Source organism: Mercenaria mercenaria, chromosome 12 (genome assembly GCF_021730395.1).
Source record: "Mercenaria mercenaria strain notata chromosome 12, MADL_Memer_1, whole genome shotgun sequence".
NCBI classification, from domain to species: domain Eukaryota; kingdom Metazoa; phylum Mollusca; class Bivalvia; order Venerida; family Veneridae; genus Mercenaria; species Mercenaria mercenaria.
Window position 1 is genome coordinate 73470131 of NC_069372.1, and position 20147 is coordinate 73490277.

Here is a 20147-nt window from a genome sequence, read left to right on the forward strand (position 1 = left end):
ATAATCAAATGTACATGCTATCTGATATTCTGCTTAAGGCTCAAAATCTTGCTTGAGGTGGAAAATATCTTAACCTTTACCCTGCTAAATTTCTAAAATGGACTAGTCCATCAATCAACTTGGGCAGTACCATTTATTATTCGAAGGGGTGTTCACAGAAAATTTACTGACTGAATAGCGAACAGTGCAGACCATGATCAGCCTTCATGGATGAGCAGGCTGATCATGATCTACACTGGTCGCAAAGGCAGGATCAGTCGTGTCCAGCACGGTAAGGGTTAATGTGTGGAAGCCATCAAGCTGGCTTACAGAAGGTCAGTCTGCCTAGGTGCTTACCCTTGCCTGAAATAATTCCTGGAAGGGTGTCCAGCCCTGGTCTTCCACCATCGGAAGCTGAAAAGTTGCAATATGAACAGTAATTCTGTCAGAGTGACTCAAAACACAACAAAACCAATGAAAAACAAAATTATATGGTATTTGCAGTGTATATGAAATATTTCCTAAGTTTGAAATATAACTTTTTTAAGTGCTATAGTTTTAGAATATATCAGTTTATTATCCAGTTTTGACTAGGAACACATAAATCACGTCTTGCATCAGTCAGCCAGTTACAGCCCTGTATTAACCTTAATATTATACATATACAAGCCTGTTCAACACAGGAAATGAAAAGTAAAGGACAGAAACCTGTCCAAAGTAAGATGATAGTATATTCCTTTGAACTTAATGTGACAATGCTGTTAGTGAGAGTCACTAAAAAATACAGTGTTCGTTATTTTATTTAGATCTTTGTTAATTTATTCACTTTTTGTAATTTCAGGTACTGTTAAAAGTGTCAGCATATTTGGCAATATCCACATACGGAGTAATGTCCCTTATAGCTGCTGTTGCCTCGGTTCTGTTACCAATAGAAACAAAGGGTAGAGAAATGAAGGTATGAATCATAGCTTGTTTATATTTCTGTTTTGTTGCTTATTGGTAGATTGAGCCTCAGTAGAACTGGACATGAGTTTATAAAACAAGTGTTAGTCAAACATCCTTCATGTGAAGATGGTCTTTACTAAAAACTTTGCTATTTAGAGGACGGCAAAGTATGTTGGGGCATCCGTGTCCAACGAACACAATTCTAGTTTAATAATGGGCAATGTTGGAAATACAACCAGAGTTGTAGCGCTTGAATTTGTCAGAATTGCTGGGTTTCAAATTGTTAACATAGCACAGACCACATTTCTTTGGCAGCCTTAAATGATACTCAGACATGAATATGTAAAAGTCACCTGTTGAACTATAAGCAGCATGTACCCATTCAGTCAGGTGAGCGATACAGGGCCATCGTTGTCCTCTTGTTCTACGTTTAAGCGTGTATGTAAGCTAGTGTTATGTGGAAGGGTTTCACATAGTTGAGCAAGCTGTCATTAAGGGCTGCTTAATAATGGTCATGATTGCTGAACAAACACCTGAGTTATGGCCCTTGATGTAGTAAAAATGTTATCAGTCTGCCTAAGAGTGCATATAATTATTGAAACCTTTAGTAAAAATACCTTTGCAGTATTCAGGTGAGTGATATAGGGCCATCATGGCCTACTTGTTTAATGAACAGGAGTTGAAGCAAGTGGGTTATATTTGTAATTGAAAAAGATATAAAGGTAAATTTAAAATTTACATTCATTGAAAGACTCAACAACATTTTTGCCTCAATGAAATAAAAACTACTTTCTTAAATTTCTTTTTTATGAATGAAAGAATAAAATATGTCTTGTAACAAAGGATTATTTCTACTTTTTTTCAGGATCACAGCCATGATCAGAAAACTGTCAAACCAAGCTAACCAGACAACTGTACAGGATAGGAGATCAATTGTAACATATTTATTGAAAACAAAAGCTATTGTTATTAATTTTGTTTTGATCATTTATAACAGAATTGATGGTTGATGTACATTGTGTCATGATCTGAAGTGTAGATATTGAATATTTAGAAACTAACACTGATCTTTGTAGCACAATTAATCAGGATTGGTTGTTGAAAGAAATGCTGAAATTGACTGTTAAGTCCAGGTGACCGCATAACAGAGGTCAGTTTTTAGCTGGAGTCTTTGCTGAGCTGTCTGTGTACTAGCCTTTATTTATGATTACTGATTGTTGAATTTTATTTGCAGATTAGTCTCTAAAAATTAACATAAAATACATCAGATAACCTCTGTATATATACCATACACCAGTTGACATCTGTGTGTGTATATGTATAACTTACACCAGTTGACTCCTTTGTATATATAAAACATACATCAGATGGCTTTCATGTGTTTATATAGCATAATATGCTAGCGACCTATGTGTGGGTACCGTATATATGACATACACCAGCTAACCTCTGTGTGTGTGTATATATATATAGAGAGAGAGAGAGAGAGATCAGTAGCTGATGAAGACCTGAAAACAAACTAGAGACACTACTGATATATAAGTTACTGTTTTAATATTTCATTCCACAAAGTCAAAATCTTTCATGTCTAAAATAATCCTTTAAATTATATCCTTTACAAAATAAGATATATTGAGCTGCGCCATGAGAAAACCAACATAGTGGCTTTGCGACCAGCATGGATCCCGACCAGACTACTTTTGGTCAGGATCCATGCTGTTCGCTTTCAAAGCCAATTGCAATTACACAAACAGTTAGCGAACAACATGGATCCTGACCAGACTGCGCAGGCATTATCTGTTCTGTTTGCTATGTTTGTAGTACTAGTATGTCTTGTAGTGAGCTCATATTGAATTCTCTGTCACAAACATTGTATTGTGTTTACAAGCAGCTGAAAATGGAATTATATTCGAAGAAGGGATAGATGATGTTATGTTTAACTTTTTTTCCTGTAATTTACAAGGCAACACTGATTATGATAACTGTAAGAAAGATAACTTCTTTCCACTTTCAGTTCTATGTTTTAAAGACATTGTGATGTCCTTGAATTACTATGTTTTTTTGTACTTATAATGACATTCTACTGTTATAGTTTTCAGACCAATGTATTTGCAATTACAGTCTTTGAATTTGTGTTCATTTCTTGCTTCGAATTGTCTTGTTTTTTTTCTCTTTTATTTTCTTTGATAGATGTTAAAATAATCAAATAGCACACTTAACTGATGGTAGTGTGTGTTTGTATATTTCATTTTGCTTCTGGTAATTTACAGGTAGACAAATTTAATTTTTGTAGAATATGTAATTTGTGTACGAGTATATTTTTTGAAAGGGACATGTCACCAAATTGACATCAGACATTCTATTTCAGATCATATTTCTTTTGATTCACTTGCACTTAAATGTTTTTTATGCCTCCCAGTGGTGAAGAACCCTAGGTTCCATCCTATTCTGAAGAAATTTGAGAAATTTGGTCTACTTCATCAACATCAAGTGGGCACATATATGCAGGGCTTTTATGTCTGACTATTTGTTTTGTTGAGTCGTTTTTGGACATTTACATTGTATACCTAAATCCACCTACAGTTTTTATCCATTTGAAATGAAACTTGCTGCTGCAGTACCTCATCCACATGAAATGGACATGAAAATATTGTTAGGACATGTTTTCTGTAGGTTTTCTGTAGGTTTTGGCCTTTTTGTTACTTTGAAATATTACAACTGCAGCAAAATATTTTGTACTAGACTCCTCCAGTTCAAATGACATTTGGTATACATAAGCAACAGAAAGTGGACATGCTCGTATTGTCAGGACTTACATAACTTATTTTATTCTATATCTATTTTATATATTACCACAAATATCTATTTTGTATATTACCTTATTGGACGCATGTGCGTACAAAAAACCTGTATTTTTTCCATATTTGGACAGTTCAAAAAGTCCCATGTTAAACATACGATAAAACCTGAAACACTTGAAAATGTTCCATATGTAAATCAGGTGAAGTAGGCGCTCTATGTACAGAGTTTGATTATGCATCTTGAAATCAGGAAGGCAGAAATACAATATTCAGTGAATCACTTTTAATTTAAAATGAAATAAAACAGATATAGGATAAAAAGGTTACTTAACATAGAACTGTACAATACAAGATATATTTGGACTCTTACCCAGCTGGGAAAAACATATTTGACTTGCCTAGCAGCTCGTCCAAAATGGTTTTTCAGCTGGGTTCTTGTCCTAATATATCTCCGTATTGTACAGAACAATGTTAAATAACCTTATAATATCTGATGGAGTCATGTCCCTTTTTGGACTTTATAATAATTATTCTATCATGTGTTTTCCGGAGACGTGTTTGATACAGTTTTTATGTCTTTTTTTCTTACTTAAAAAAAAGCACTTTAAATAATGAAAGGTTTCCGCAGCTTTTAAAAGATATCCTAGCAGCATGTGTAAGAAAGGCAAATGTGTACTGATATTTTACATACCAGCTTATTTTTGAAGCAGTTTCATGACGGTTTACATATAGACTTCATTTTTGAAGAGAATTTGTATAAATTTCCAACACAACATTCCTGTTATATTTATTTTTATACATTTATTGCTTTTTGATATAGTTTTATGTATACATCAACTCATAAGTTATATAGATATATTTAGTTATTTTTTTTTATTGCATAATACACAGTTTATCAATACTTGTGTATGAGGCCTGTTATTCATTAGGATTTTAAGACAGGAATTTAAATGAAAGTGGTGTGTTTCAGGGTGACGCTGTGGGCTTGAAACACAACTCGATTGTAAAATTCTTTCTTAGAATCTTTCAAGAGTTGGCATGTAGTTGAAACAATGGCATGAAAGGCAAGGTGTCTGTGCAGCTTACAAGCAGGCACAAGTTTTAATTTCCTGTTATGTTTTTTTTTTAATCCCCCACAACAGGGGGTTATAGGAATGGTCTCTTTCCATCCGTCCGTCCATCCTTCTGTCTGTACGTAACATTTTGTGTCCGCTCTGTATCTCCTAAACCCCTTGAAGGATTTTCATGAAACTTTGGTCAAATGATCACCTCATCAAGACGATGTGCAGAACTCATGAGTCAGCCATGTCAGGTCTAGGTCAAGGTCACAGCTCGAGGTCAAAGGTTTGAGCCTTCCATTTCTTGTCCGCTTTGTATCTCCTACACCCCTTTGAAGAATAATCATGAAACTTGGGTCAAATGATCACCTCATCAAGACATATGCAGAACCAATGAGTCGCCCATGTCAGCTCAAGATCAAGGTCACAACTCAAGGTCAAAGGTTTGAGCCTTCCATTTCGTGTCTGCTCTGTGTCTCCTAAACCCCTTGGAGGATAATCATGAAACTTGGGTCAAATGAACACCTCATCAAGATGATGTGAGGAACTTGTGAGTCAGTCATGTCGGCTTAAGGTCAAGGTCACAACTTGAGGTCAAAGGTTTGAGTCTTACATTTTGTGTCCTCTCTATATCTCCTAAACCCATTAAAGGATAATCATGAAACTTGGGTCAAATGATCACCTTATCAAGATGATGTGCAGAATTTATGAGTCAGCCATGTCAGCTCAAGGTCAAGGTCACAAGTCAAGGTCAAAGGTTTGGGACTTACATTTTGTTTCTGCTCTATATCTCCTAAACCCCTTAAAGGATTTTCATAAACTTGGGTCAAATGATCACCTAATCAAGATGATGTACATAACTCATGAGTCAGCCATGTTAGCTCAAGGTCAAGGTCACAACTCCTGAGTCAAATGTTTGAGCCTTCCATTTTGTGTCCGCTCTGTATCTCTTAAACCGCTTGAAGGAATTTCAAGAAACTTTGGTCAAATCATCACCTCATCAAGACGATGTGCAGAACTCATAAATCAGCCATGTCAGCTTAAGGTCAAGGTCACTATTCAGGGTCAAATGTTTGAGCCTTCAATTTTGTGTCCACTCTGTATCTCCTAAACCCCTTGAATGAATTTCATGAACTTGGGTTTAATCACCTTATCAAGCCGATGTGCAGAACTCATGAGTCAGCCTTGTTGGCTCAAGTTCAAGGTCACAATGTCGATGTTTTGAGCCTTCCATTTTATGTCTGCTCAGTATCTCCTAAACCCCTTGAAGGATTTTGATATGACTTGGCTGTAATATTCCATTTATCAAGACAATGTGCAGAATTCAAAATTCACCCCTGCCAGCTTAAGGTCAAGGTCACAACTTGATTGTTTAATGGTTCCACCTAATACCATAAACCATTCCACTATCCATAACAATGGTGGGGGATATAGCTGTCTTTCAGACTGCCTTGTTAATACATTGTACCACACTGTTGCTACTTAAATTGCACAGAAATTAGTAGTTAAAGAATCAACTTTTTGCCTTAATGTGTAAACCATGATTGCAATGACAATGTTTTTTCAAACTTAGGTGTAAGTCTTAAGTTACCAACTGTTGGCATGACTGAAACCTTAATATTTATTTGACGCTAGCCTAAGTACTGCTAGCAGTTAGGTAGTGAGTAATTGTTATATTGGTTCAGGTGTTGAATCTGTGTGTTTAAAGTATAAGATTAGTCTTATTAGTAGTGTATTTTCAGACTCCATTTTTTACATGCTACAGGTACTAAAATGTCATTATGTTTTCATATTGTTATTCAAATCTCATATCAGGAAAGGAGGGAGGTGAGGGTAGAGTGTATTTTGTTATTTATCGAAACTGAATATTTTGTTTTCAGCTGTATCATATTTTATTGTACTGTTTATGTCGCAAAAAAAGCATGAAGGTCCCATTTACATAGAATTAAGCTTTTACCATGGCATTATTACTGAGTTGTCTCCCTTTACCTACCTCCAAACATCTTAAGACAGATGAGAAATAAACATTTGACCAAAAGTTAGCAGATGCTGGTGAATGTTCTTAAAGTATAAATGTTAAAAATAATTGATAGCCATATTGACTTGACAAAATATAAACCAATGAAATAGACTGATACAATATTCTGAGATATGTTAACCCTTATCATGCTGAACATGATTGATTCTGCCCTTGCAACCAGTGCAGATTATGATCAGCCTGCACATCTGTGCAGTCTGATCAAGATCTGCACTGTTTGCCATTCAGTCAGTATCTTTTTGGAAAACACCTCTTTGAACAGTTAATGGTACTGTCCAAATTGAAAGGTGGACAAGTTCATTATAGAAGTTTAGCAGGGTAAGGGTTATGTTTGTTATTATTGTTTACCTGATTTGCATATCATACATTCCATGTAGATATTTTTGTTAATTATTTATTTTATGTTAATTATTTCAAGAATCTCTTATCAGTGGAATAAAAGCATGCATTTTATATGTTCTTATAATTTAATCAAGCTACTTTTATGCCCCCGGCATCTACTGATGCGGGAGGCATATAGTGATCGTCCGTACGAGGTTAACCAAATGGGACCGTTTCGTCTAGCATCAGTACCCCTTGCTAGAATGACTTGATACTAATGCAGATGTAACCTGTGAACGTTCCTCATCTTCAGACATCACCTGACCTCAGTTTGACCTTGACCTCATTTTGGACTTGGGTTGCTTTATATGGGCCATCTCTTGGTTCACCAAATGGGACTGTTTCATCTAGCATCAATACCCCTTGCTAGAATGACTTGATACTAATGCAGTTGTAACCTGTGAACATTCCTCATCTTCAAACATCACCTGACCTCAGTTTGACCTTGACCTCATTTTGGACTAAGGTTGCTTTATATGGGCCATCTCTTGGTTAACCAAATGGGACCGTTTTGTCTAGCATTAATACCGCTTACAAGAATGAATCAGTACTAATACAGATGTAACCTGTGACCATTCCTCATCTTCAAACATCACCTGACCTCAGTTTGACCTTGACCTCGTTTTGGACTTAGGTTGCTTCGAATCGACAAGGATGCCACCGGGGGCATCAAGCGTTTATTGAATGCAGCTGCTTGTTGAGACATGTTTTCTGTAGTTATGTCACTTTGTCTGTCACAATGTTAGAAAGTTCAGCTATGAATAAACTTTGAAACTGAGTTACTTTTGTTTATTTTCCACTATCAGGGAAACAGTTCTTTACTTTTATATTCTAAAGGCACTAAACTTCAATCTTGAGTCATACTTACAGAGCTTTTTGAAGTGTATCAGAATGAATAATGCTTTGGTTGAATCTGCATTTCCCATGTGAATGTGTATTTAGCAAAACAAAATCAGAAAATATGACTTGAAAGTTCTCAAATTTTACCATGTTTCTGGGTAATTAAGGGTTAAAACTAGGTTGCCAAGATACAAAACTTTGTCAGCACTCTAGACATTAAGAATGCACATTTTTCCACCTGATCAACATTTGGTTACAATATTTAAATTTATAAAACCTAAGCAACTTTCAACTTTTGGTCACGTGTTGTCTAGAGGTCACTAGATCAAATCATAGAGAAACCTTATTAATATTGAAAGTCATATTTTTTTTACCAGGGTTTACTTGAGAAGTGGTCAGAATGTCTGTCTTTATATAATTTAGCTATAATTTGAAACTAGGTGATCCTCTTGTCCCATTTTCCTACGCCTAATAACTAGATCTACGTGAAAGAGTTACATCAATGAAAAGAAGCGTTGTTTGCGACTTTGAATAAATCATCAAACAACTAACTATAATTACATTCACTCAGCTGCTGCCTAAATATCGCTATTGTTTTCAATGGTAAATACAATCGTCAGTCACAAATTAACGTTACTAAGTTACATACTTGCTACAAAACTTGTTTATGTCTATATGTTCACTGTTTAAGTATGTACACCATGTAAGTAAGGTTGACATGGTAATACTTGCCTTATCCTTTAGTCAGTATATTATACGCAATGATAACCTACCCTAAACGGTGAACATACTTCAACCGTGTGCATATAGACATTTTCACAAAACTTCTGCTTTGTTGCAAATGGCGTTGTCTTACAAGGAGAGATAACTCTGATATAATCTCCAACAAAATTTGTACAAAGAGAAGTACAATCAACATTCTCCAAGAGTTGAACACTGGTATTTTGAACTGTATGGATATGTGCATGCATCAGTTCTATGTCTACGTCACACTTAGTTTTGCATTTCAGTGTCGTAGATTTCGACATTGACAAAGTTATTGACATGTCCATTTTTTTATATTTGAACAGCATCATTTCTTGCCATTTTTAGCTCACCTGAGCCAAAGGCTCATGGTGATCTTTTGTGACCGCTCAATATCCGTCGTCCGTCCGTCAACATTCTAAAAAAATCTTCTTGAAAACCACTAGTCAGAATTACACCTAACTTCCCAGGAATGATCCATGGGTGGCCCCTTTTCAAAATTGTTCAATGAATTGAATTCCATGCAGAACTGGTTGCCATGGCAACCAAAAGGAAAAACTTTAAAAATCAACTTGTCCAAAATCGCAAGGCGTAGAGCCTTGATATTTGGCATGCGATATCACCTAATGGTCCTCTATAAAGGTTGTTCAAATTGTGCCCCTGGGATGAAAAGAGGCCCCACCCCGGGGGTCACAAGTTTTACATAGTCTTATATAGGAAAAAACTTTAAAAATCTTCTTGCCTGAAACCACAAGACCTTTACCTTTGATATTTGGTATGTAGCGTTGCCTTGTGGTCCTCTACCAAAATTGTTCAAATTATAACATTAGGGTTAAAAGAGGCCCTGCCTGGGGCGGGGGAGGGTCTCCAGTTTTACCTAGACTTATATACAAAAAAACTTTCAAAATCTTCCTGTCCGAAACTGCAAGGCCTAGGCATTTGATATTTGGTATGTTGCATTCCCTTGTGGTCTTCTACCAAAATTGTCCAAATTATGTCCCTGGGGTGAAAAGAGGCCCTGCCATGGGGGATCTCAAGTTTTACATAGACTACATATTTAGGAAAAGACTTTAAAAATCTTGCCTGAAACTGCAAGGCATAGGCTTCTGATATTTGGTATGTTGCCTTGCCTAGTGGTCCTCTACCAAAATTGTTCAAATTATGCCCCTGGGGTGAAAAGAGGCCCGTGCCCTGGGGGTCCCCCAAGTTAACATAAACTTTTATAGGAAAAAAAATCTTGTCTGAAAGTTCAAGGCCTAGGCTTTTGATATTTGGTATGTAGCATTGCCTAGTGGATCCCTAACAAGATTGTTCAAATTATGCCCATGGGGTGAAAAGAGCCCCGGCGTCACCAGATATATGAGTTATATACATTAAACTATTTGAGTCGAGTTGAATATAGGAAAACATACTTTAAAAATTATCAGATCATATTTCCTAGACTGTTTAATTATAATTACCTGATGACCCCAAATGATTAGGGGTCACTTGAAAGTGACCTTGACAAAAACATACGTCGAAAGGCGGGAAAATATATGTCAAATGGACCTAAGAAACAACAGTGTTTATACAGCTCTTCGCTGTACGGTTTCTAGAACTACATGAACTTGACCTACTGACCTATTTTCTTGTTTTTTTAAGATACAGCTTTGAAATTTGGAAGACATGTACAGTTTTGCACACCGATCTTAAAACTGACTTTCAGTGTCCATGAATTTGACCTACTTTCTTAATATTTTAGCATCAGTTTGCCATTTGAAACATGTGGCTCATATTACTCAGGTGAGCGATTCAGGATCATCATGACCCTCTTTTTTTTTTAATTCTTATGATCAAACTAGCCTGTCTGAGACAAAATAACTAATGGTGAAAAGGCGTATAAAGGCTGGTTCTTTATGTTTCGTAGACGATTCTATACCCAAATAAATCTTGTTCAAGCTCTTTTTGTTGCAAACTTGTACTTCAAGCAATTTCGGACGCAAACTTTTACTTGAAAAATTGGAGTTATTGCTTTGTTTCAAAGGGCAGTGCATACGTTGACCCCCAACTCTTACTTTGGAGGGGTTGCATCCCCTTGTCCCATTTTCCTAAGTCTAGTAACGGCAGGAGTAAATATTTCACACGTTCTTGTTGCTTTGCAGCAACTAAGGTACTATACAGGGCTACACTATATATATATATATTAATTCATATTATGTGACTTTTTATACGCCCGAAGAGACGTATTATGTAATGACGTCGGTGGCAATTTCGTGTCTGCTCTGTAACTCTTGACTCTTGAACTCCTTGAGGGATTTCGAAGAAACTTGACACAAACTCACCACATCGAGATGACGTGCAAAGCGTATGTTTTGGATGGCTCGCTTCAAGCTCAAGGTCACACTTAGGGGTCAAAGGTCACATGACTTTGTTTCGTGTCCGCTCTGTAACTCTTGAACTGCTTGAAAGATTTTTAAGAAACTTTGCACAAATGTTCACCACATCGAGACAACGTGCAGAGCGCATGTTTTGGATGATTCGCTTCGAGGTCAAGGTCATACTTTATAATAGGGTCAAAGCAATTTCATGTCCTCACTGTAAGTCTTGAACTGCTTGAAGGATTTTTAAGAAACTTAGCACAAATGTTCACCACATCGAGACGACTTTCAGTGTGCATGTTTCAGATGGCTCGCTTCAAGGTGAAGGTCACACTTAGGGGTCAAATGTCATACCTTCGGGCGTATATTGCTCCGCATTGCGGTGCTCTTGTTATTTCAGGGTAGCGTTATGAATTAATGACTTTACATCCGTTTCGAATAGTTTTATTATAATAAAATGATCATTACATTTTAACCCTGAAAACAGGGATGTTTAAAAGGTTATTTTCGCCAAAATATATAGAAAATGCCCTTTAAAGCATCCCTGCTGTCATGGTTACAAAAACTTAGAGATACTGTATAGATGTTTATATCTATACCACACTGTCACTTTAATATTATAAATAAAATGAATGAAGCCGTCGGAAAGCTCATTATTAATTTAATTAGTTTCAGAAAAGTGGGTTAAAAATGGCACCTAGAACTCGTCAGATCGCACTGTTGGAATTCTAAATTTCAAAATTTTCAAAACTACCCTAGCAGTAGAGCTTCCCCCCCCCCCCCCCCCCCCCCCCCCCCCCCCCCCCCCCCCCCCGCACCTATTATTTTAATTAAGAAATGAAATGTCGGTGCTAATGCGAAATAAACGACAGAATAGGATCGGCAAATTAAACATGAATCCCGCGCTAGCGCTTTATGTTTAATTTGCCGATCCTATTCTGTCGTTCATTTCGCATGAACTCCGAAAACAGTTAATTCATTTTTTGGTTTAAACTTTATTTCAGAAAGTTTGACATACATGGTATACAACAATAAATACATGAAATTAATGGATCGGAAAACAAGTTATTTAAAACTTATATAAATTCCTCTCCATATATGAAATAACTACAAATCATCAAATACCATATTGTCAGGAATCATGGCTAGTGATAACTAATTTTATATGACAAATAAGAATTATATAACATGGTTGTAATGCTATCTGTTTCTACTGAATTTTGTAAAATAAAAAGGAGTGTTACTTGAATCAAGTATATACTCACGGTACCGGGGTGCAAATCGACAGAGCAGGGCCGAATTAGGTAGTAAACCTTTTTGTTGCGAGAATGTAACGCTGAACATCAACGATTAGAGATTTATTCTGCTCGAAAGAAAGCCTATCGTTGCCATTGAGAAGATTGTTTACTGACAATGGACATGGAGTATTTAAGAAAAACCTTTCACGAATTGTTTGATATTTACGACAACGAAGCAGGTAGTGATCGACAGTCTCAGTGTTTCCACAGGTGCAAAGAGCGGATTCAGTTAAAGATCTTCTTTGGATGTCATAATTCAGAGAACTGCACCCAAGACGCAATCGAGTAGGTAGAATTTGTCCCTTTCTAGAGTCACAGTTAAACAGAGGAGAAGATTTAGTTAAGTTTTTGTTTAGTGCTGATTTGAAAGCTGTTAGGGTAGCTGCTTCTTTTGTCGTTTGTGGTAATGCATTCCAGTCACGGATTGTTTTGGGCAGAAATGAAGAATTGTAAGACTGTGTCCTGGCGTTAACACTTCTTATGTTTCTTAGAGTGTAGCCTTCATCGTTAATTTGATCACGACCTGGAATGAGATCAGACATGTAAGATGGAGATAGACCATAAAGCATTTTGTAGAATAAGATGAGACGATGTTTTTGCCTCCGCTCTGCGAGGGTCTCCCAATTCAAATCATGTAATAGTTTCTGGTTATTGTTGCACCGGTTACTATACGAGCTGCTTCGTTATGGACTGCCTCAATATCATTTTTCAGAGCTTCACTACAGTTGTCCCAGACTACATCTGAGTATTCAAGAAGAGGGCGAATGAATGAAAAATACATTCGTTCAAGGCTAGAGCGGTTAAGCACAAATTTCAGCGACCTCATTATTCCAATCCTCTGCCATGCTTTTTTCAGTATGATGGATATATGGGTTGACCACTTCAGGTCGTTTGAGAAAGTTAGTCCAAGATGTTTATGAGTAGATACCTCTGTGATTGCTGCATTGTTCATAGATAACATTGGATGATGTGGTTTGGAGTGTTTGCGTGAGAAGACCATTGATCCAGTCTTTGATGGATTGAAAGATACTAACCAGGACTCAGACCAAGAATGAATACTTTGGAGATCTGAATTTAAGGCAGTTGATGCCTGATTGGGATTTTCGACTATTATGTACAGACTGGTGTCGTCAGCAAAAAGACGAATGTTAGAGTTGGTAATAGAGACAATGTGGTTGATATAGGTCAAAAACAGAAGAGGTCCGAGTATGGACCCTTGAGGAACGCCAGCATTAATCTGAGACCAACTAGAAGAGGCGTTTGCATAGACGACACGTTGTTTACGGGACGACAGATAGGAAGAAATCCACTGAATAAGTGAACCCTTTACACCCAGTGAAGACAGTTTCTGTAAAAGTCCACGATGCCACACCCGGTCAAAGGCTTTAGAAATATCGCAGAATACTGCACGCACTTCCTTTCCTTCATCAAGGGCTCGGCAAATATCATTGTAGATAAATGTAAGCTGGTTGACGGTGGAGCCGCCCTTAATAAAACCAGATTGAAAAGTTGTGAGGAGGTTGTTGTTGACAAGGTAGTTGTAAAGGTATTTATGGACACAGCGCTCCATGAGCTTGCCAAGACAGCTGAGTAGGGATATTGGACGGTAGTTAGATGGTTTTGACGGATCTGACTTTTTGAATAACGGTGTGACATTTGCAAGTTTCCAAGAATTTGGAAAGTAAGATTCCATCAATAGTTTGTTAAAAAATTTGGAAAGTGGTTCGGATAGTGCTGAAGTGCCTTCGCGGAGAAGTTTTGGACTGACAAGGTCTGGACCACTGGCTTTTGATGGGTCTATAAGAGTAAGAGCATCTTTTACATCCTGGGGAGTGACAGTAATATTAGATAAAGATGAGTTGGTTAACACTTGGCTATGTGGTAAGGGACGATTTTGGTCGTCAATGGTAGATTGTGAGCAGAAATACTGGTTAAGAAGTTCTACTTTTCCCTGGTCTGTGGACGCTTCCATGTTGCCTTCGTATAAGGTTGGGATAGTTTTGGATGTTTGTTTGTGTGTAAGTTGTTTTGCTGTTTTGAACCATGATTTGGCTGAAATATTGGATGAGTTAACTTTTTCAATTAATTTATTTTGATAATCTAGTTTTGCTTTGTGTATCTGATTAGTGACCTCGTTACGTACTTGCCTAAATGTAGCCCATGATTCAACTGTGTTAGACTTTTTTGCCCTTTTATGTATCTTATTGCGTTTTCTAATGAGTTTACGTAATTTAGTGTTTAGCCATGGGATGTTATTTGGTCGGATGGTTACTACTTTATTTGGTATAGATTCTGGTGCAGCTGATAAGATACTCTCTGTAATGTCTTGAGTAACCTTTTCGAGGTCATTACTGTCCATCAGAGTCTCCCAGTTAGTTGCTTGGAGTTTTACTCTGTAGTCATCATAGTTACCTCTGTCGTACAGCCAAATCTTGCGCTTAAATGAAGTATGTTTAGGTTTGTCTAATTTTAGAACCGCAACGACTGGACAGTGAAAACGAGTGAGGTTTGGAATGAAAGGGTCAGCAACAAAGCTAGAAATGACTTGGTTCGTGTTCTTCACAAACATAAGGTCAGTTAGAGAATTAGAGTGTTCAGTGAAGTGGGTAGGGAGTGTTATGAGTTGTTCTGCATTGTACGATGCCATTAGGTTTGTTATTTTATTTGAAGTGGTGTTAAGAACATTGATGTTAAAGTCTTCTGTAACAAGTATGTTATCACACGACTGGTTGAAAGTTTGATCTATGCTTTGTTCTAAGAGAAGCCAATGGTTATTGTTTGAGTCAGATGGTCGATAGTTACCTCCCAAGATAATTTTACGTTTGTTAACAATAAGTTCTAACCAAAGCGCCTCAAAACCAGTAATAGCAAGATCTACTCTTTCTGAAGCAATGATACCCTCTCGGACATAAATGGCGACACCACCACGAATACGGTTCATTCTATCACATCGAAAGGGTGGTTGAAAGTTTGGCAAGAGTAGGTCATCAGATACAACAGACATATTCAGCCAAGTCTCCGTGAAAACTAAAATGTCATATGATTGAGACTCGACTTCAAGGATCTCGATCTTGGGTTTCAAGCTCTGTATATTTAGATGCAAAACACTAAGACCACTGTTCAACACCTCACTGTATCCAGAAATTGATGATGTATCTGACACTGTAGTGTCAGGGCCAGGATTGGGTTGAACATCTCCAGAGATTAAAAGAAGTACATAGTATATATATACCGAAGTTAATATCAATAAGAAATCGCTGATTATTACAAGATACGGTAACAGGTAATAGGACTTCAAAATCAATGGACGGCGCGCACAATAGTTAAAGGACATACACATAATCAAGGCGGATCGAATATCAATTCATTTTTTGTATTTGCATTATATTTCCTTTCCATCTGTAAACAAGGTTATATTATAAATTGCATACATTTTGTTGTATTTAACATTAAAATCAACTTCCCGGTCATTCTGTTCATCAGATGGAACAACTGCGACGTCATCTGAGGAACGTTCTCCCTCACGGTCGTCAAAACAGCGCTCCGTTATATAGAGGGTGAGTAAAATAATAAAATGCGAGGCTCTGTCGAGCATGTTATCAATTTTATTCAACGAGTTTAATAAATTCAATGTGGAAGGACACATATGTAATATTCTTTTTATCACGTGTAAGCTTTACCTATTATAGACCAAAGTAAATGCGACCAACGTCTCCTATCAATAAATCAAATTCACTCCCGCAACGTCAAACATGTGATCAAATTTAGCAACTTTTTTGTAACTTTGGCGCCTTTCCTTTTGCTGTTCATTCAAAATGAACGTTATTATACTCAACGAAAAAAATAGGGCAAATGTAGATATTGCTACATACCATACCTAATGTTAAATGTCGAATAGTTAATGATTTTTGCAAAATGATAAATGCTTATCGTCAAATTTTTATATTTTATAAGATGAAGATCTGTATCTTTAAAACTAATGTAAGGTCGCTGACTTCAAATCACTTGCCCCTCACCGATGTGGATTCGAGCCTCGCTCGTGGCGTAGAATTCTTCATGTGAGGAAACCATCCAGCTGACTTACGGAACGTTGGTGGTTCTATCCCGTGAGGAAATAATGCACCTGTCAATATTTTGCCCGCCCAGGGGGGCGGCGGGCCGACCCGGGGAATTTGACATTTCAAAAATTTTGTTGTCTAAATCCCCACCCTAGGGACAACCTTTTTTGTCTAAATCCCACCCTAGAGCCTGGTTGGTACATCAAATGTTTGTCAAATTCCCGCCTGTCGGGAATGGTCTTCTGTCTAAAGTCCCGTGTATGCCCGCCGCTCCCCCGGGTGGGCAAAATATTGACAGGTGCATAATGCCCGGATGAAAAGCTGAAAAGTTGCCATATGACATAGTAGTGTCAGTGTGACTTTAAACCCAACAAAAACAAAACAAACTAATGTATGGAACATTTAATTATTTGAAAACGTATCATGTTCTACCTGTCTGATTTGAAGCAATAACTTATTCTACCAGTAGTGAAAACATTAGAATCAAACTATTTATTCTAAAATGTTTAGGAAGAAAGTTTTTAACAGAGATGAAGTTCTGTAATGAAGGTCAATGACTATTTAAAGGATGCATTTATCCACTGATATATCCATCTCTTTATCTGAATAAGCACATAATGATAAGCATTTAGCATTTATTGTACCGAATTTCACAATTTTTAGCACTCATGGTTTGATAATTAGCATTTAGAAGTTTTAATATTTTACATTAAGCATCAAATAATTAGCATTTTGGTGATTAAGCTATGGAACGCCGGTGCGTCATGCTAATTGCCAAATGCTAAATGAAAAAAAAAACCAAATGCCAATTACTTAATGCTAAATGCTACATACCAAATGCTATGTGTAATATATTTTATGCTAAATGCCAGATGACAAATGCTAATCGTCAAATTGCTAAATGGTAAATGCTAATCGTCAAATTCTTTCACTTAATGATCTCTATCTTTAAACTAACAAATGTTTCTTTGAATCATGGAAAAACATATAATGTTCTATCAGTCTGATTTGAAGCAGTGTCATGTTCTACCAGTCATACGAACATTGGACTGAAAATGTGTAGGAAAACGTTTTCAAGAGGAACAAAGTTGTGTAAGCAAATGTACATAACAATTAGCGGATAATTACTCTAACAACCCAGCCAGGATAAAAAAGAATTAGAGAAAAACAATAAAGCAATTAAATTCGACCGTGACCCGCATTTCATTAGCTGCCGTCCTGGAAATGTTAAGTCGACTTCCAAATGCCTCCGTCACATTTCTGTTCGAAATATAAGTACACCATATAATAAACTACATAAAGAATGTAAAATAAGTTATAATGCTTTTTTCACTATTCTAGTATGTGAGCCCTTTTCAAGAACCCTATCTAATATTTTCAACTGTATCCCAAAGATTGTGAAGGATTCGGTTCTACTTGCCCTTGTTTCATTCCAAGAACTTGCCTCAGGTAAAACCGGAATTGCTTCGCTGATGACGATTTTAGGTACAGAAAGAAATTGATCGCAAAATTGAACTGGTAGAAGAAAAAGAAAAAAGCCCTCGTCCATTTCAGTCTGATTTTGGTAACCATGAAATCTACGTAACCGGCGTTTCCAGTAAGAACGGCCATACTTCCGTTCCAGATAAGTTCGGTCGTCTGCACAACTCCCAATGGTAACACAAGAAGTACGTATCGGGTAGATACAAGCAAGAGTAATCTTGTTGTTTTATCGTCTGCTCCCGACATAATGGATTGCGTTAACTGGTCCCGACGCCGACGGTTCAAACGCATTTCATGGATAATTACGAGGTTTACGCAAGTTATCAAAGTCGTTGGTAGCCATGTATTGAGAGCTACGTACAGATATATTATTTCTTTGAAGATTTTTCGCCTGGTTTTGCAAGCTTTATAGCCATACACGGAATCTCCCTCGAATCCAGAAACCGCAATTTTATGAAGGGAGATAAGCGCAACAAGGACCGAAACAACTGTGACAGTTATATATGTATTTTTCAAAGACGGTTTATACTTCAAAGGGAATTTGAACATAATAAACCGCTCCACGGTGAAAGCAACTAATATCCAAACGGAGAGAATATTAAATAGTTCCACAACAACACCATGCAGCGTACATAACGCTTCACTTTCTTGGAAAGTCCTGTTTATATCTTGCGAGCTACTCCCTCGCATTATTCCGACCATGAAATTAAAAACGAGGGTGCATGTATCATAGATGGCTAGAACTGACAAGTATACGTTCTGTGCATTTGATCTCATCTGCCGCTGCGTTAGCACAATAAAGGACAAAATATTGCCCATTACGCCCACCAACACAATCAGTGAAGTACCGTAAGAGAGCAAGAAACGGACTAGATCCACAAACGGAAGAATCTCTTCCCAAAATGACCGAAGTTCGCACGGCCATATAGCCACAACCTCCTCCGTTATATTTTGTCCAGCTAAATCTTCAATGACGTCATAGCTAACAGAACAATCGGAAGCATTCTCGGACGGCGCGGCCATACTTTACAAAACGTAGCCGAAGAGCGCACACTACAATCATAAGCTTCCAGAGTCAAGACGCAGAAATATAACTCTGAGAAATTCCACGTATTATATATCAGCCTACAGTCGTTTAATTAGCAGATGAAACAGAACTATGTTTTCTTTTGATTGGCAACCTCTATAGATCTCTTAGCTGGTAAATGTGTTCGCCTGACCTTAAATATGAAAGTCTGGGAATACAATCAGAACCATTTCTTCCATTGTAACGGAAATAGAAAAAATGTACTTGCATTTTAAACTGGCCATAACACTAATGGGTACATTGATACAGCAGGTAAATTTCCCTCTTGTCACGCATACGTATACATGGGGGATATTTGTTTGATTTCAGTATAAGATCGAAATATTGTGGTAGCAGATTAAGGTTGCGTGAGCGTGCGCGCGGTTAGTATTGAACATTTCGTTGTGTCGTCCTGGCGCGCGAGCCAACGCGCAATAACGAAATTTTGAAAAGCTTTGTGTATCTATTTGTCGCGCGCGCCAACAAGACGACGAAATTAACAACACAACATAAAGAGACTTAGAACACACAGTAAGAACGAAACATTTTCTTCCATGCTGGCGACAAGCACCAACAACAGTTGCTTGTCGGCGCGTGCACGCACGCCAAGACCAAGAGAAATATACTATTTCTTCTTGTGCTTGTTCGTTCGCACCATTTACAAATATTTCGTTTTGACATGATAGCATGAGCGACAAGACGAAATACTATGATTCGTTGTCTCGCGTAGTCGCGTGCGCCATGACGACACATCCAAATGTGCTACATATAGCAGCAGGCACACCATCGCGACATAACGAAAAGTTTCATTTTATCTTTGGGATTTGTTAATGGCGAGCACACCAACGTGAAATAAAATGCTTCGTTCTGTCGCGCTCTATAATTCATTTTGTAAACATTCATTTCTAATAGGGATCAGACTCAATGTAATGGGTCTTTTTGCTCATGAAATAAATCTTTAACAGACTATACTAAAAATGAAAAATGTCATAAATTTTCACATAAATGTGATTGACCAACTTTAAAGCCAGCTTGGCAGACAATGGTCCCTGTGCGTCCGACTATTTAAAACTTAGATCTGTTTAGTTTACCGTGAATTT

The 20147-nt window shown here is 37.2% G+C and overlaps 2 protein-coding genes across 6 annotated transcripts in view; one reads left to right on the forward strand and one right to left on the reverse strand.

Annotated features, from left to right (window-relative positions):
- Positions 1 to 7980, forward strand: part of LOC123533531 (synaptic vesicle 2-related protein-like) — a 64934-nt gene extending 56954 nt beyond the window's left edge. For all 5 annotated transcript variants that reach the window (XM_053520329.1, XM_045315184.2, XM_053520331.1 and 2 more), the window contains 2 exons: positions 821 to 934; positions 1790 to 7980. In XM_053520329.1, the coding sequence (XP_053376304.1) occupies positions 821 to 934; positions 1790 to 1828 (153 nt within the window). In that variant the 3' untranslated portion in view covers positions 1829 to 7980. The remainder of the gene's footprint in view (positions 1 to 820; positions 935 to 1789) is intronic.
- Positions 7981 to 17020: 9040 nt separating this feature from the next.
- LOC123533483 (FMRFamide peptide receptor frpr-18-like) lies at positions 17021 to 19004 on the reverse strand. The gene is made up of 2 exons (XM_045315129.2): positions 17916 to 19004; positions 17021 to 17056 (listed from the first exon to the last, which is right to left on the reverse strand). The coding sequence occupies exons 1-2, from the start codon at positions 19002 to 19004 to the stop codon at positions 17021 to 17023; spliced, it is 1125 nt and encodes a 374-aa protein (XP_045171064.2).
- Between the last annotated feature and the right edge of the window lie 1143 nt (positions 19005 to 20147).

Excerpts from the sequence above, each read along its gene's own strand:
- LOC123533483 (XM_045315129.2), bottom strand. The coding sequence starts at position 19,004 with ATGGCCGCGCCGTCCGAGAATGCTTCCGATTGTTCTGTTAGCTATGAC. Across the intron at positions 17,057-17,915 it reads TTGGAATGAAACAAGGGCAA|TCATTGACCTTCATTACAGA; the intron begins GTAGAACCGAAT and ends TCCTTTAAATAG.